Source organism: Somniosus microcephalus, chromosome 2 (genome assembly GCF_052327205.1).
Source record: "Somniosus microcephalus isolate GS21.2 chromosome 2, FLI_Smic_1.0, whole genome shotgun sequence".
Lineage (NCBI taxonomy): Eukaryota > Metazoa > Chordata > Chondrichthyes > Squaliformes > Somniosidae > Somniosus > Somniosus microcephalus.
Window position 1 is genome coordinate 247,926,907 of NC_140988.1, and position 16,332 is coordinate 247,943,238.

The window sequence follows — 16,332 nt, forward strand, 5'->3', positions numbered from 1 at the left end:
GGATGCATTGGTAATAATTTTCCAAAACTCCCTGGACTCAGCAAAGGTCCCGGCAGACTGGAAAACTGCTAAGGTAACACCCTTATTTAAAAAGGGCAGTAGACAGAAGGCTGGAAACTATAGACCGGTTAGCCTAACATCTTTGGTAGGTAAAATTTTGGAGTCCATTATTAAGGAGACAGTAACAGGACATTTGGATAATCATAATTTAATAGGACAAAGTCAGCATGGTTTTATGAAGGGGAAGTCATGTTTGACAAATTTGCTGGAGTTCTTTGAGGAAGTAACATATAGGGTGGATAAAGGGGAACCAGTGGACGTAGTGTATTTGGACTTCCAAAAGGCATTTGACAAGGTGCCACACAAAAGATTATTGCTTAAGATAAAAAATCACGGGATTGGGGGTAATACTCTGGCATGGATAGAGGATTGGCTATCTAACAGAAGGCAGAGAGTTGGGATAAATGGTTCATTCTCAGACTGGCAATCAGTAACTAGTGGTGTTCCGCAGGGGTCCGTGCTGGGTCCCCAACTCTTTACAATCTATATTAACGATTTGGAGGAGGGGACCGAGTGTAACATATCAAAGTTTGCAGATGATACTAAGATGGGAGGGAAAGTAGTGAGTGAGGAGGACATAAAAAACCTGCAAGGGGACATAGACAGGCTAAGTAAGTGGGCAGAGATTTGGCAGATGGAATACAATACTGGAAAGTGTGAGGTTATGCACTTTGGCAGGAAAAATCGTAGAGCAAGTTATTATCTTAATGGCAAGAAACTTGAAAGTACTGAAGTACAAAGGGATCTGGGGGTCCTGGTGCACGAAACTCAAAAGGTTAGTATGCAGGTGCAGCAAGTGATTAAGAAGGCCAATGGAATGTTGGCTTTCATTGCTAGGGGGATAGAATATAAAAATAGGGAGGTATTGCTTCAGTTGTACAAGGTATTGGTGAGACCGCACCTGGAATACTGCATACAGTTTTGGTGTCCATACTTAAGAAAAGACATACTTGCTCTCGAGTCAGTACAAAGAAGGTTCACTCGGTTAATCCCGGGGATGAGGGGATGGACATATGAGGAGAGGTTGAGTAGATTGGGACTCTACTCATTGGAGTTCAGAAGAATGAGAGGCGATCTTATTGAAACATATAAGATTGTGAAGGGGCTTGATCGGGTGGATGCGGTGAGGATGTTCCCAATGAAGGGTGAGACTAGAACTAGGGGGCATAATCTTTAAAATAAGGGGCTGCTCTTTCAAAACTGAGATGAGGAGAAACTTCTTCACTCAGGGTGGTAGGTTTGTGGAATTTGCTGCCCCAGAAAGCTGTGGAAGCTACATCATTAAATAAATTTAAAACAGAAATAGACAGTTTCCTAGAAGTAAAGGGAATTAAGGGTTACGGGGAGCGGGCAGGAATTTGGACATGAGTCTAGGTTCGGATCAGACATGGCCCTGTGGGTAGCGGAGCGGGCCCAGGGGCCGTGTAGCCTGATCCTGCTCCTATTTCGTGTGTCTAATTCTGTTAGATTCAGGAGATGGTTCTGTGATAGTAGATTGGCAGTTAGGATCAGATCAGCCATGATCTTATTGAATGGCGGAGCAGGCTCGAGGGGCCGATTGGCCTACTCCTGCTCCTATTTCTTATGTTCTTATGTGATGACCAAGCACCCTCAAACAGTGAACAGCAGAATTTGTTACAATAAATTTAAATTAGAACAAAATGTGTTCATTTTCTTTGACAACTGACCTCACGGAAAACCAACATAAAGTGCATGCATCACAACTCACTGACAACAATGAAAGGACGCTGGCTATACTGCAAGGTTTAGCAAATAGGCACCAGTGAATTACTAATAAGTTAATGAAGCAGCGGGCACCACAGAATCAATTACTTCATGGAGCAGCAAGTACCAGAAAATTTTAGCAATGGGTGCACCAGTGAATTTTTTTTTTTAAAGGGTGCAGTTGTACCAGTGAATTATTAAATTAATACAGCATTGGGTAGCAGTAAATTAATAAAATTCATAAACCAACCATCACCAACAAATCAATAAATGAATGCAACAGTAGGCTACAGTGAACTAATGCTTTAATGGAACAGCAAAAAAATGAATAAATTAATGGAACAGCGGGCATCACATAAATTAATAAATTCATAGAGCAGCAGGACACTAACAAATTAATGGAATAATGGATACCAGTAAATGAATACCCTTTTCCTACTTTTAGCATGTGTGTGTTAGGTAGATTCCTGCTCTTTACCAGCCTCCACGAAGAAACATTACTGGTGAGGAAATTTCCCGTACAGATTTGGAAGCGAGAGAATGGGTGGAGTCGGGGATTAAGGTAGGTCCTAAGGTTGTGCTGTACGGATTCAGGTCATTGGGTGAAAGGTCGTGGGTCATGATGTAGGAATGTAAAAAGTCTCACAACACCAGGTTATAGTCCAACAGCTTTATTTGAAATCACAAGCTTTCGGAGCGCTGCTCCTTCGTCAGGTGAAGTGGAGAGATGCATAAAAACACAGCTTATATAGTCAGAGAATAATGTCAGATGTTTACAGGTAATCTTTCTAACTGCCATTTATCGCACCTCGGCAGAGAGATAATCACAGCAATCAAAGGTGTAAATGGTGTCCAAACAGGTCAGTCAGGAAAACATTACATCAAAGAGCAATGAGGTGGGGTCACAAGGGGTCAAATGTTGCAGATCCTGGGGTCTGTATGAAAAACAAAAGACAAAAAACATTTTTTTTGGTGGAAATCACAGCAGGTCCGGCCGCATCTGTGTGGAGAGAACAAGCCAACGACGACTCGAGTCTGGATGACCCTACGTCAGGTGGGGTTACATGTAGCGTGACATGAACCCAAGATCCCGGTTCAGGCTGTCCTCATGGGTGCGGAACTTGGCTATCAGTTTCTGCGCGATGATTTTTGCGTTGTCGTGTGTCTCGAAGGCCGCCTTGGAGAATGCTTACCCGAACAGACTGATCAAGACCTTCGATCCAGACCTTCAAAGCATCCTACGCGCTCTCATCCCACGTACTCCCCGCGTGGGAGACTTCTACTGCCTCCCAAAGATACACAAAGCCAACACGCCCGGACGCCCTATCGTATCAGGCAACGGAACCCTGTGTGAGAACCTCTCTGGATACGTCGAGGGCATCCTGAAACCCATCGTACAGGGAACCCCCAGCTTCTGTCGCGACACTACAGACTTCTTACAGAAACTCAGCACCCACGGACCAGTCGAACCAGGAACACTCCTCGCCACGATGGACGTCTCGGCACTCTACACCAGTATCCCCCACGATGACGGCATCGCTGCGACAGCCTCAGTACTCAACACCAACAACAGCCAATCTCCAGACGCCATCCTACAACTCATCCGCTTCATCCTTGACCACAATGTCTTCAATTTCGACAACCAGTTCTTTACCCAAACACACGGAACAGCCATGGGGACCAAATTCGCACCCCAATATGCCAACATCTTCATGCACAAGTTCGAGCAAGACTTCTTCGCTGCACAGGACCTCCAACCAACGCTATACACCAGATACATCGACGACATTTTCTTCCTATGGACCCACGGCGAAGAATCACTGAAAAGACTACACGATAACATCAACAAGTTCCATCCCACCATCAAACTCACCATGGACTACTCCTCAGAATCGTTTTCATTCTTGGACACACGAATCTCCATCAAAGACGGACGCCTCAGCACTTCACTCTACCGCAAGCCCACGGACAACCTCACGATGCTCCACTTCTCCAGCTTCCACCCTAACCATGTTAAAGAAGCCATCCCCTATGGACAAGCCCTGCGAATACACAGGATCTGCTCAGACGAGGAGGAACGTGATGGACACCTACAGACACTGAAAGACGCCCTTGTAAGAACGGGATATGACGCTCGACTCGTCGATCGACAGTTCCGACGGGCCACAGCGAAAAATCGCATCGACCTCCTCAGAAGACAAACACGGGACACAACCAACAGAGTACCTTCGTCGTCCAGTACTTCCCCGGAGCGGAGAAACTACGCCATGTTCTTCGCAGCCTTGAACATGTCATCGATGACGACGAACACCTCGCTAAGGCCATCGCCACGCCCCCACTACTCGCCTTCAAACAGCCGCCTAACCTGAAACAGACCATCGTTCGCAGCAAATTACCCAGCTTTCGAGAACAGCGACCACGACACCACACAACCCTGCCACAGCAACCTCTGCAAGACATGCCAGATCATCAACACAGATACCATCATCACACGTGAGGACACCACCCACCAGGTACATGGTACATACTCATGTGACTCGGCCAACGTTGTCTACCTCATACGTTGCAGGAAAGGATGCCCCGGAGCATGGTACATCGGCGAGACCATGCAGACACTGCGGCAACGGATGAACGGACACTGCACAACAATCGCCAGGCAGGAGTGTTCCCTCCCAGTCGGGGAACACTTCAGCAGCCAAGGACATTCAGCCTCCGATCTTCGGGTAAGCATTCTCCAAGGCGGCCTTCGAGACACACGACAACGCAAAATCGTCGAGCAGAAACTGATAGCCAACTTCCGCACCCATGAGGACGGCCTGAACCGGGATCTTGGGTTCATGTCACGCTACATGTAACCCCACCTGACGTAGGGTCATCCAGACTCGAGTCGTCGTTGGCTTGCTCTCTCCACACAGATGCGGCCGGACCTGCTGTGATTTCCACCAAAAAAAGTGTTTTGTCTTTTTTTTGTTTTTCATACAGACCCCAGCATCTGCAACATTTGACCCCTTGTGACCCCACCTCATTGCTCTTTGATGTAATGTTTTCCTGACTGACCTGTTTGGACACCATTTACACCTTTGATTGCTGTGATTATCTCTCTGCCGAGGTGCGATAAATGGCAGTTAGAAAGATTACCTGTAAACATCTGACATTATTCTCTGACTATATAAGCTGTGTTTATATGCATCTCTCCACTTCACCTGACGAAGGAGCAGCGCTCTGAAAGCTTGTGATTTCAAATAAAACTGTTGGACTATAACCTGGTGTTGTGTGACTTCTTACATTTGTCCACCCCAGTCCAACACCGGCATCTCCACACCATGATTTAGGAAGTCACAGACCCTGATGAGAGCCACCATATCACCAGGGACAAAAAACAGGGTGGCTAGGCCTATCCTGAAATCCAAACAACCAGTCACTATGCCACTAGGGGGAAAACAAACTGGGTGGGTTAGATTAGGGCAGGCTCCAGCCCAGTCTAGGAAGATCAGGTGACTAGAAATATGGGGAGGTCTGCAAACAGGTAAACTGTTCAGTCTGCTGGTCAGACCGCATCTTTTGTACTATCTCCAGTTCTGGTCACCAAGAAATGAGGGGAACATTCAAGTGCTGGTGTGTACAGAAAAGCCATGAGGCTGATCCCCTGTGTAAGTAGTGCCAGTTATCACGAAAGATTAGAGATAAATTGGGGAAATTACTTTAAATTGGGAAAAGTAGGACAAGGAGTCACCGGTTCAAACTTTAAAAAGGCAAATGTAGGACTGATGTCAGGATATTTCTCTTCATTGCATGTGTTGATCACCCTTTACGTGAGCTCCCAGATAGCGTGATGGAGGCACATACCCTGGAATCATTGAAGAACTATTAAATTCTACAATGGGGAACTTTGAGTTCATTAGATGGATAATTACACTCTCCTGCCAATGCAGCATCTGTACTGGCAGGAGAGTGTAATTACAGTGTAACAAGTTATAGTGGCAGTTTCTATTAGAAGTGTGGTCAAAGGAATTTATAATGAAAAAAGCTGGCAGAAATTGTGTGTAGATGTAAGATTTTTATTGTATTATTAGAATACTATAGAAGGGGTAGATCCAACCACCTTGTGGTTAAAACAGATACAAAGCATCTTTTCAATTTATCTGCCATGTCGTCCTACATTACAACAGTGACTACACTTCATTTCATTGGCTGTAAAGCGCTTTATGACTCCTGTGGTCATGAAAGGCGCTATATAAATGCAAGTCTTTCTTCAGCATTTATAATCCTCCCAAAGCCAAGCTGCAGTGTTCCTAGGGTAAGAGAAGTAGGTGCAGATTATATAAATTTACAGCACAAACAGGCTATTCAGCCCAACATGTCTATGTTGGTGTTTATGCTCCATACGAGCCTCCTCCCACTTTGCACCATCTCACCCTATAAGCATATCCTTCTGTTCCTTTCTCCCTCATGTTCTTATCTAGCTTCCCCTTAAATACATCTGATATATGGTTATTAAAGGTAGCAGCCAAATCGATAAATCTATTTATATATAAAAAAGAGACAAACTGAATCTTTGGCTTTCTATCTAGTCATAGAATACAAAAGCAAAAATGATATTAGATTTAGACAAGGCTGCAGTTGGAGCATTGTGTACAGTTTTGGGTACCCCATTATAGGAAGGATATAAAAGCAATGGAAAAGGTACAGCATGGATTCACTAGGATGTTACTAGAGATGAGGAGTTAGTTATAAAGTGAGGCTTGTAAAGTTAGGGATTTCTTCATAAGAACTGAGAGGATTATGGGGTAAATCAATAGAGGTCTTCAAGGTTATGAAGGGTGATGCTAAGGTAAATAATTGTTTCCACTGGTCAGCAGAAAGGAAAAAAATAGGGCTGAAATTTAAGATAGTCTCAAAATGAATTAAAGGGAACTTTAGAAAAAATCATTACATAGAAGGTAGTTAAATTGTGGAAACCTCTGCCACAAACCATTGTTAAAGCAGGCTCCATAAATTAATTTAAAGAGGAATGTGATAACTACTTGAAAAAAGGAATCTTAAAGGATTTGGGAAGTAATTAGGAGAGTGGGATTAGACAAGGTTGAGAAACAACAAATACTTGATCGGCTGTATAGCCTGTTTCTTTGCTATAACATTCAATTAAGCCAATTCACAGAATAATAAGTGTTACATGTAATTGCCCTGATGAATCCAATTTTGTGTGTGTGCATGTGTATATGTGATGGAGTTGGGGGAGAGACTTCAGAAATCACTCCCATCACCAAATACTGGCCAAGCCTGCAAGTGTATCATTACAGGCAACTGTTTACGTAGAGGATTTCCATTCTAAATATTTATATCCGCAGTTTCAATGTTAAATGTTGGCATGAAAGTTTGACCAAAAACCATAAGTATAATTAATCATGTAATTATAATATTAAAAATCTTAACATCAATTGTATTTATTTTTGTATAGTGTAGTGGAAATACAGAAGGATGTGGAATACAGACTGCCTTTTACAGCAAACAATAAAACAATCAATTTGAACATGTAAGTATGAAAAAAACAAGCCCCAAAGTTTGAGAGTTATTTTACACGAAGTGCGTTTGTGCAACCAGTTTTTTTCACATTTTTGTAGTTGTCGTCTTCTTTCACATGGTAGTAGCAAAGCAAATCAAATGTCAATATCTAAGTCAGATATCCAGGCCAAAGCTTCCAGTGTAACAGCGTGGATACCTTGTAGGCCGCCTGCAAATTTCCTCCGAGGGCAGTGCTCAATGATGTGCTCCAGGGTCTGATTAGGAGCTCCACAGTTGCATGATGGGGATGCTTTAATCTTCCATCTATGGAGAAGGTGGCAGCATCCACCATGGCCGGTTATGAGGCGGTTGATGGTTGTCCACTGTTTACGAGGAAGGTTTGATCCTTCAGGTTGTACTGTTGGGTCCTCTAAGGAATCCATTCCGTATGTCACATTTCTTCCAAGCATTTCGCCATTGGTCATCAAGGCTGAGGTGAGATCACTGAAGGGCTTTGGCGATAGTCCAAAAAGGCCTTCTAGATTTGAGGTGGGTTGGTGGTAGGTTGTTCAAGTCGGCCTGGATCTTTGCTGGTGTAGCGGTTGTACTCTCTGGAGACTGCATATCGTGGCATAGGTGTGGTGGTGCGATGTTTGCACATTTTTGTACGATATTAGTATCATGACAGCATGCGAAAATGGCCACGAGGAGAGTGAGTGTGACCCTCCGACAACTCACCTTCCTGTTTTCTTTCCTAATGTGAAAACACTGGTGATGCTCAGCACCTTCCTTCCCAGCAGAGATTCTGGCTTTAGCAAGTAGAATTTTGTGGGTCTAGGTTTGAGTTCCACTACTCCACAGGCCATTCTATCTTGGGTACAATATTCGTATTGAAGTACTTTTTTGGTTAATGTTTCAAACATTTTAAACTCCTGCAAGCAACAAAACTGATGCAGACTGTTTTTGCCCCAAACAAATGCTAAAATAATGGGTGTGCATTTGTTCAAAATGTTTTCTATTACAAGTGGGAATGGTGTTAAGTCATGTTGGAGCAGTGAAGCTGAGGCTTTACTTTGCATCTTTGTATCAGATACTGAATTAAAAAACATGGTCCATTCCCTATCAGTGAGGATTCTCACCGTGACTAATGAGGGGGGGAAAGAACCGCTTCCATTTATAGGCAACACACATGACCACAAACCTGGAGCAAGTGAGGAGTTCTAGGCAACAGACCCAAACACAGGGTGTTGTTGCACATCTCATTTAAAAAGCCTGAAATGCATTGCTTGCATTCTTGGTTGGGAATAATATATAGTATCGTAAAACATTTGAATCAAATTTAGTAACAACCTATCTTTATTTTTAAGGGAGCAAGATCCCTCCATTATACCAAATACAGAAAGGAAGAACATCTAGAAGAACTAATTAGACTCTAATAGCTTTAACATTCCCCTGCCTATTGACAGCCTGCTATTACTTTAAAAGGTCATTGCGGTGGAGGGTTTGAAATACTTAGAGCTTTTTATTTCATGAAGAATGGCATGCTGGTTGGGCTGAAAGCTCTATCAATAGAAGTTTGAAATTCCCAACAAGAAGGGTTGAATTCAAATGTTGACATCACTTGATCAAATGGGCTTATTTCATTGATTAAAAAACAAAGAAAAAGCTGCAAATCTGAAACAAAAACAGAAAAAGCTAAAAACACAGCAGGGCTAGTCAGCATCTGTGGAGAGATGATGGTTTCAGCCAGGTTCCTTCAGAACTGGTGAAAAATGAAAGCTAAGCAAGCATTTAATTAGAATCGGAGAAAAGGGAGAGGGGAAAAGAGCAAATAGAAACTCTAAATGCAAAGAGGAAGTTAATGAGTTGAATGCCCTCCATCTGCTTTTGTTAAGAATAAGTAGAAAATTATCTGTCAATCAATCATAGAATGGTTACAGCACGGAAGAAGGCCATTTGGCCTGTCAAGCCCGTGCCGGCTCTCTGCAAGAGCACTCCAGCTAGTCCCACTCTACCCGCCCTTTCCCTGTAGCCCTGAAAATTTCTTTCCTTCATATACTTATCCAATTCCCTTTTGAAAGTTGTGATCGAGTCTGCCTCCACCACCCTTTCAGGCAGTGCATTCCAGATCATAACCACTCGCTGAGTAAAAAAGTTTTTTCTTCCGTCGCCTTTGGTTCTTTTGCCAATCACCCTAAATCTGTGTCCTCTGGTTCTCGACCCTTCTGCCAATGGGAACAGTTTCTCTATATCTACTCTGTCCAGACTCCTCATAATTTTGAATACCTCTATCAAATCTCCTCTCGATCTTCTCTGCGCTGTGGAGAACAACCCCAGCTTCTCCAGTCTATCCACGTAACTGACGTCCCTCATTCCTGGAATCATTCTCGTAAATCTTGTCTGCACCCTCTCTAAGGCCTTCACATCCTTCTAAAATACAGTGCCCAGAATTGGGCACAGTACTCCTGTTGGGACTGAACCAATGGTTTATACAGGTTCATCATAATTTCGACACTTTTGTATTCTATACCTCTTCTATACCTCTATCCTGTAAGCCTTTTTAACTGCTTTCTCAACCTGCTCTGCCACCTTCAATGATTTGTGCACATATACCCCCAGGTCTCTCTGTTCCTGCACCCCCTTCAGGATTGTACCATTTAGTTTATATGTCCTCTCCTCATTCTTTCTACCAAAATGTATCACTTCACACTATTCTGCGTTAAATTTCATCTGCCACATGTCCGCCCATAAAAACATTTTTTCTTTAAAAAAAGTGAACATGAGAGGTACACCCAAGGAAAATGTGAGAAAAATATTGAACACACAAAAAAATCTTCAGATCAGGCCTTGAAATTAAAACAGAAAATGTTGACAAAACAGTAGCGCTGCCTCTCCTGAAAAGTGTAACATAGAAACATGGAAGATAGGAGCAGGAGTAGGCCATTCAGCCCCTCGAGCCTGCTCCGCCATTTAATGAGATCATGGCTAATCATCCAAATTCAGTACCCTGTTCCTGTCTTCTCTCCATATCCCTTGATCCCTTTAGCCTTAAGAAATATATCTAACTCCTTCTTGAATATATTTAATGAATTGGCCTCTACTGCCTTCTGTGGTGGAGAATTCCACAGGTTCACCACTCTCTGCGTGAAGAAATTCCTCCTCATCTCTGTCCTAAATGGCTTACCCCTTATCCTTAGACTGTGACCCCTGGTTCTGGACTCCCCGACCATTGGGAACATCCTTCCTGCATCTATTCTGTCTAGTCCTGTTAGAATTTTATAAGTTTCCATGAGATCCCCTCTCATTCTTCTAAACTCCAGCGAGTATAAGCCCAATCGACCCAATCTCTCCTCATACGTCATTCCTGCCATCCCAGGTATCAGTTCGGTGAATCTTCGCTGCACTCCCTCCATGACGAGAACATCCTTCCTCAGATAAGGCGACCAAAACTGCACACAATACTCCAGATGTGGCCTCACCAAGGCCCTGTACAACTGCAGCAAGACATCCTTGCTCCTGTACTCGAATCCCCTCGCTACGAAGGCCAACATACCATTTGCCTTCTTAACCGCCTGCTGCACCTGCATGCTTACCTTCAGCAACTGGTGCACAAGGACACCCAGGTCTCGTTGCAATTCCCCTTCTCCCAATCTATTGCTGTTCAGATAATCTGCCTTCCTGTTTTTGACACCAAAGTGGATAACCTCGCATTTATCCACGTTATATTGCATCTGCCATGCTTCTGCCCAATCACCCAACCTGTCCAAATCATACTGGAGTTTCTCGGCATCCTCCTCACAGCACACACGCTCACCCAGCTTTGTGTCGTCTGCAAACTTGGAGATATTACAGGAAACTTTGTGTTATCCGGAGGCTAACTGTCCGGAATGCTCGAGCCACCGGCAAAAATCAGGTGCCGTTTTCGTGAGGTTTTTTTCCTCTCGTTGCTTTTTTTCCTCAACAGTCAAGCTCTGCAAGGTCTGCTGAAGCTGTTGCTAAGCTACAGAGACGCTTGGACTGTTTAGAAGCTGAACAGGGTTTGTTGACAGATACAGAGCTCAGAAGCTTCCGTATCTTTCAACATTAGCGCTGGAGTGTCCGGCAGTTTTGAGAGAACGGCAACAGCTCGGTCCCGTCGGTGCCGGATAGCACAAAGTTTCCTGTACATCTAGTTCCCTCGTCTAGATCATTAATATAATATTGTGAATGGCTGGGGTCCTAGGACCGAACCCTGCAGTACCCCACTCGTCACTGCCTGCCACTCGGAAAACGACCCGTTTATTCCAACTCTTTGCTTTCTGTCTGCCAACCAGTTCTCTATCCAAGTCAATACCTTGCCCCCAATCCCATGTGCCTTAACTTTACACGCTAATCTCTTATGCGGGACCTTATCGAAAGCATTCTGAAAGTCCAAATACACCACATCCACTTGTTCTCCCTTATCTATTTTACCAGTTACATCCTCAAAAAATTCCAGTAGATTAGTCAAGCAAGATTTACCTTTTGTAAATCCATGTTGACTTTGTCCGACCCTGTCACTGTTTTCCAAGTGCTCTGCTATTACATCTTTTATAATGGACTCTAGCATTTTCCCCACTACCGATGTCAGGCTTACCGGTCTATAATTCCCCGTTTTCTCTCTACCACCTTTTTTGAATAGTGGGGTAACATTAGCTACCCTCCAATCCATGGGTACTGTTCCAGAGTCTATAGAATTTTGGAAGATGACCAGCAATGCATCTACTATTTCTAGGGCCACTTCCTTAAGTACCCTAGGATGTAGATTATCAGGCCCTGGGGATTTATCGGCCTTCAATCCCGTCAATTTCCCTAACGCCATTTCCCTACAAATACTGATTTCTTTCAATTCCTCCCTCTCATTAGACTCTGTTCCCTGACATCTCTGGGAGGTTATTTGTGTCCTCCTTTGTGAAGACCGAACCAAAGTATGTATTTAATTGGTCTGCCATTTCTTTGTTCCCCATTATAAATTCTCCTGATTCTGACTGTAAGGGACCTACGCTTGACTTCACCAATCTTTTTCTCTTCACATATCTATAAAAGCTTTTACAGTCAGTTTTTATGTTCCCTGCAAGCTTACTCTCATACTCTATTTTCCCCTTCTTAATGAATCCCTTTGTCCTCCTTTGTTGAATCCTAAACTGCTCCCAATCCTCAGGTTTACTGCTTTTTCTGGCCAATTTATATGTCCTCTCCTTGGTTCTTATGCTATCCCTAATTTCCCTTGTTAGTCACGGTTGAGTCACCTTTTTTGTTTTATTTTTATGCCAAACTAGGATGAACAAATTCTGCAGTTCATGCATGCGATCTTTGAATGTTTGCCATTGCCTATTTGCTGCAAAGTGAGTTTCAACAAACAGTAAGGTAAAGAGATAAAAATGAAGGTGAGCAGGATAAAAGAGATAAACATCGTGTTTTGGAAGAGGGGACCAGAACTACTTTGTGACTAGCATTCTTGAGCAGCCGTAAATTAAATGTAAATAAAAAGCAAGAAACTACAAATATCTTTTGTTAAATAACCTGTAACTTTCTTAACACAATCTATGCTTGAACTATGTGTTTTTGTTTATTCCTTTCCCCTCCTTTTTCCTGACTTATTAAAATCCTTGCTTATCTTTCATTTTTCAATTCTGGGGAAGAATCCATCATAAAACATTGTCTTCTCTCCACAGATACTGAATGACCTTGTGTTTTCAGATTTTAACCACATTGATAGTTTTGTCAATCCTTTAACGTGTTCTGTCTTAGATGACGAAAAGCAACTGGAACCTGCTCTGAATCGCGAAAGGAAATTGTGGGCCTTTATATTTACCTTGTAAAAAATCAGTTTGGCCCAACCAGACCTGCCATCTGAAAGAACGAATGACTGTGGGGAGTTTGGATGGAGATAAATGTATATCACTACTGCCTACAAGGTTCGCAGAATGCTAATGGAAATTAATATCTACAATTATACTTCTATGCTGTAATGCATTTGTTTTTTTATTTAAACCTTTTGTGATGTACACAAGTGGCCCTATGTTTTTGTTTGTAACCACAGTAAGATCTAGAAGGAATGGATCCGGAGTTTACTTTTAAATTTTTCCCTCCACAAATCTAGCTTGCTTCCTCCTCAGTTTCCACAAGAAAAGCCTGTGGTCACAGTCTTCCCTCCAGTGAGGCACCATTTAGTGGACAAGCGTACTGGGACAGTGGTGACGAGCCCACTGATTACAAATGTATGTAGACAACCTCACTTTATTTTTATAACTCACTTTTTTTGTGAAGAATATAATTGTGTTGTCTTGCATTGTACTTATCTATCTAGCATGTAAGAAGCCACACAACACCAGGTTATAGTCCAACAGCTTTATTTGAAATCACAAGCTTTCGGAGCGCTGCTCCTTCTTCAGGTGAAGTGGAGAAATGCATAAAGACACAGCTTATATAGTCAGAGAATCATGTCAGATGTTTACAGGTAACCTTTCCAACTGCCATTTATTGCACCTCGGCAGAGAGATAATCACAGCAGTCAAAGGTGTGAATGGTGTCCCAACAGGTCAGTCAGGGAAACATTACATCAAAGAACAATGAGGTGGGGTCACAAGGGGTCAAATATTGCAGATGCTGGGGTCTGTATGAAAAACAAAAAAAGACAAAAAACATTTTTTTTGGCTGGAAATCACAGCAGGTCCGGCCGCATCTGTGTAGAGAGAACAAGCCAATGTCGACTCGAGTCTGGATGACCCTGCATCAGGTGGGGTTACATGTAGCGTGACATGAACCCAAGATCTCGGTTGAGGCCGTCCTCATGGGTGCGGAACTTGGCTATCAGTTTCTGCTCGACGATTTTGCGTTGTCGTGTGTCTCGAAGGCCACCTTGGAGAATGCTTACCCGAAGATCGGAGGCTGAATGTCCTTGACTGCTGAAGTGTTCCCGACTGGGAGGGAACACTCCTGCCTGGTGATTGTTGCGCGGTGTCCGTTCATCCGTTGTCGCAGTGTCTGCATGGTCTCGCCGATGTACCGTGCTCCGGGGCATCCTTTCCTGCAACGTATGAGGTAGACAACGTTGGCCGAGTCACATGAGTATGTACCATGTACCTGGTGGGTGGTGTCCTCACGTGTGATGATGGTATCTGTGTTGATGATCTGGCATGTCTTGCAGAGGTTGCTGTGGCAGGGTTGTGTGGTGTCGTGGTCGCTGTTCTCCTGAAAGCTGGGTAATTTGCTGCGAACGATGGTCTGTTTGAGGTTAGGCGGCTGTTTGAAAGCGAGTAGTGGAGGCGTGGGGATGGCCTTAGCGAGGTGTTCGTCGTCATCGATGACATGTTAAAGGCTGCGAAGAACATGGCGTAGTTTCTCCGCTCCGGGGAAGTACTGGACGACGAAGGGTACTCTGTTGGTTGTGTCCCGTGTTTGTCTTCTGAGGAGGTCTATGCGATTTTTCGCTGTGGCCCGTCGGAACTGTCGATCGACGAGTCGAGCGTCATATCCCGTTCTTAGAAGGGCGTCTTTCAGTGTCTGTAGGTGTCCATCGCGTTCCTCCTCGTCTGAGCAGATCCTGTGTATTCGCAGGGCTTGTCCATAGGGGATGGCTTCTTTAACGTGGTTAGGGTGGAAGCTGGAGAAGTGAAGCATCGTGAGGTTGTCCGTGGGCTTGCAGTAGAGTGAAGTGCTGAGGTGTCCGTCTTTGATGGAGATTCGTGTGTCCAGGAATGAGACTGATTCTGAGGAGTAGTCCATGGTGAGTTTGATGGTGGGATGGAACTTGTTGATGTTATCGTGTAGTCTTTTCAGTGATTCTTCGCCGTGGGTCCATAGGAAGAAAATGTCGTCGATGTATCTGGTGTATAGCGTTGGTTGGAGATCCTGTGCAGCGAAGAGTCTTGCTGGAACTTGTGCATGAAGATGTTTGCGTATTGGGGTGCGAATTTGGTCCCCATGGCTGTTCCGTGTGTTTGGGTAAAGAACTGGTTGTCGAAGGTGAAGACATTGTGGTCAAGGATTGAAGCGGATGAGTTGTAGGATGGCGTCTGGAGATTGGCTGTTGTTGGTGTTGAGTACTGAGGCTGTCGCAGCGATGCCGTCATCGTGGGGGATACTGGTGTAGAGTGCCGAGATGTCCATCGTGGCGAGGAGTGTTCCTGGTTCAACTGGTCCGTGGGTGCTGAGCTTCTGTAAGAAGTCTGTAGTGTCGCGACAGAAGCTGGGGGTTCCCTGTACGATGGGTTTCAGGATGCCCTCGACATATCCAGAGAGGTTCTCACACAGGGTTCCGCTGCCTGATGCGATAGGACGTCCAGGTGTGTTGGCTTTGTGTATCTTTGGGAGGCAGTAGAAGTCTCCCACACCTACAGACTCCGAAAGCTTGTGATTTCAAATAAAGCTGTTGGACTATAACCTGGTGTTGTGTGACTTCTTACATTTGTCCACCCCAGTCCAACTCCGGCATCTCCACACCATCTCTATCTAGCATGGCATTGCTCACAGCACTCTGGAGGATATGCTGTTTTATATAACAACTAGCTGGGGAGCCCCGCGTTGCGAGGGCAATTTTGGGGCGCGAGGGCAATTTTGGGGCGTTTGGTCTCCCTGCCCCTGTGTGTCCCCCCCCTCTCCCTGTCATGTCCTCTCCCTGTCCTATCCCTCCCTCCCCTCTCTCCCTCCCCTCCCCTCTCTCCCTCCCCTCCCCTCTCTCCCTCCCCTCCTCTCCCCCTCCCCCGCTCCCCTCTGTCCCTCTCTCCGGCCCCTCCCCCTGCCTAGCGCCTGAGGTCCGGTGCCGTTGCTGAGGTCCCCAAATATATTATAACACAAGTAGAACCACTGGAATGGTTAAGACTAACTTAAGCAGCTTACTAACTCTTAATTAAGTTTTTCTTTAATGCAACAACAGATGTACAGATCCCTAAAAGAGGCCCCACATCGTGACAGAATGTCATGCGGATCACATGGTTGGGGGGAGGGGTGGTCGAGAAATATAAAACTATTGAATAAAATTAAAAATAGACGTGGAAACAATAGAAATGAAAGTAGTAGAAAAAC

General features: G+C 44.4%; 1 protein-coding gene across 2 annotated transcripts in view; it reads left to right on the plus strand.

Moving 5' to 3' along the window:
- vps37a (VPS37A subunit of ESCRT-I) overlaps positions 1 to 16,332 on the plus strand; it is a 59,947-nt gene that overhangs the window by 17,317 nt on the left and 26,298 nt on the right. For both annotated transcript variants that reach the window (XR_015074220.1, XM_085970708.1), the window contains exon 2: positions 7,244 to 7,318. Coding sequence is in view for 1 of the 2 variants with exons in the window: in XM_085970708.1 (XP_085826834.1) it covers positions 7,244 to 7,318 (75 nt within the window). In the remaining variant the exon portion in view is untranslated. The remainder of the gene's footprint in view (positions 1 to 7,243; positions 7,319 to 16,332) is intronic.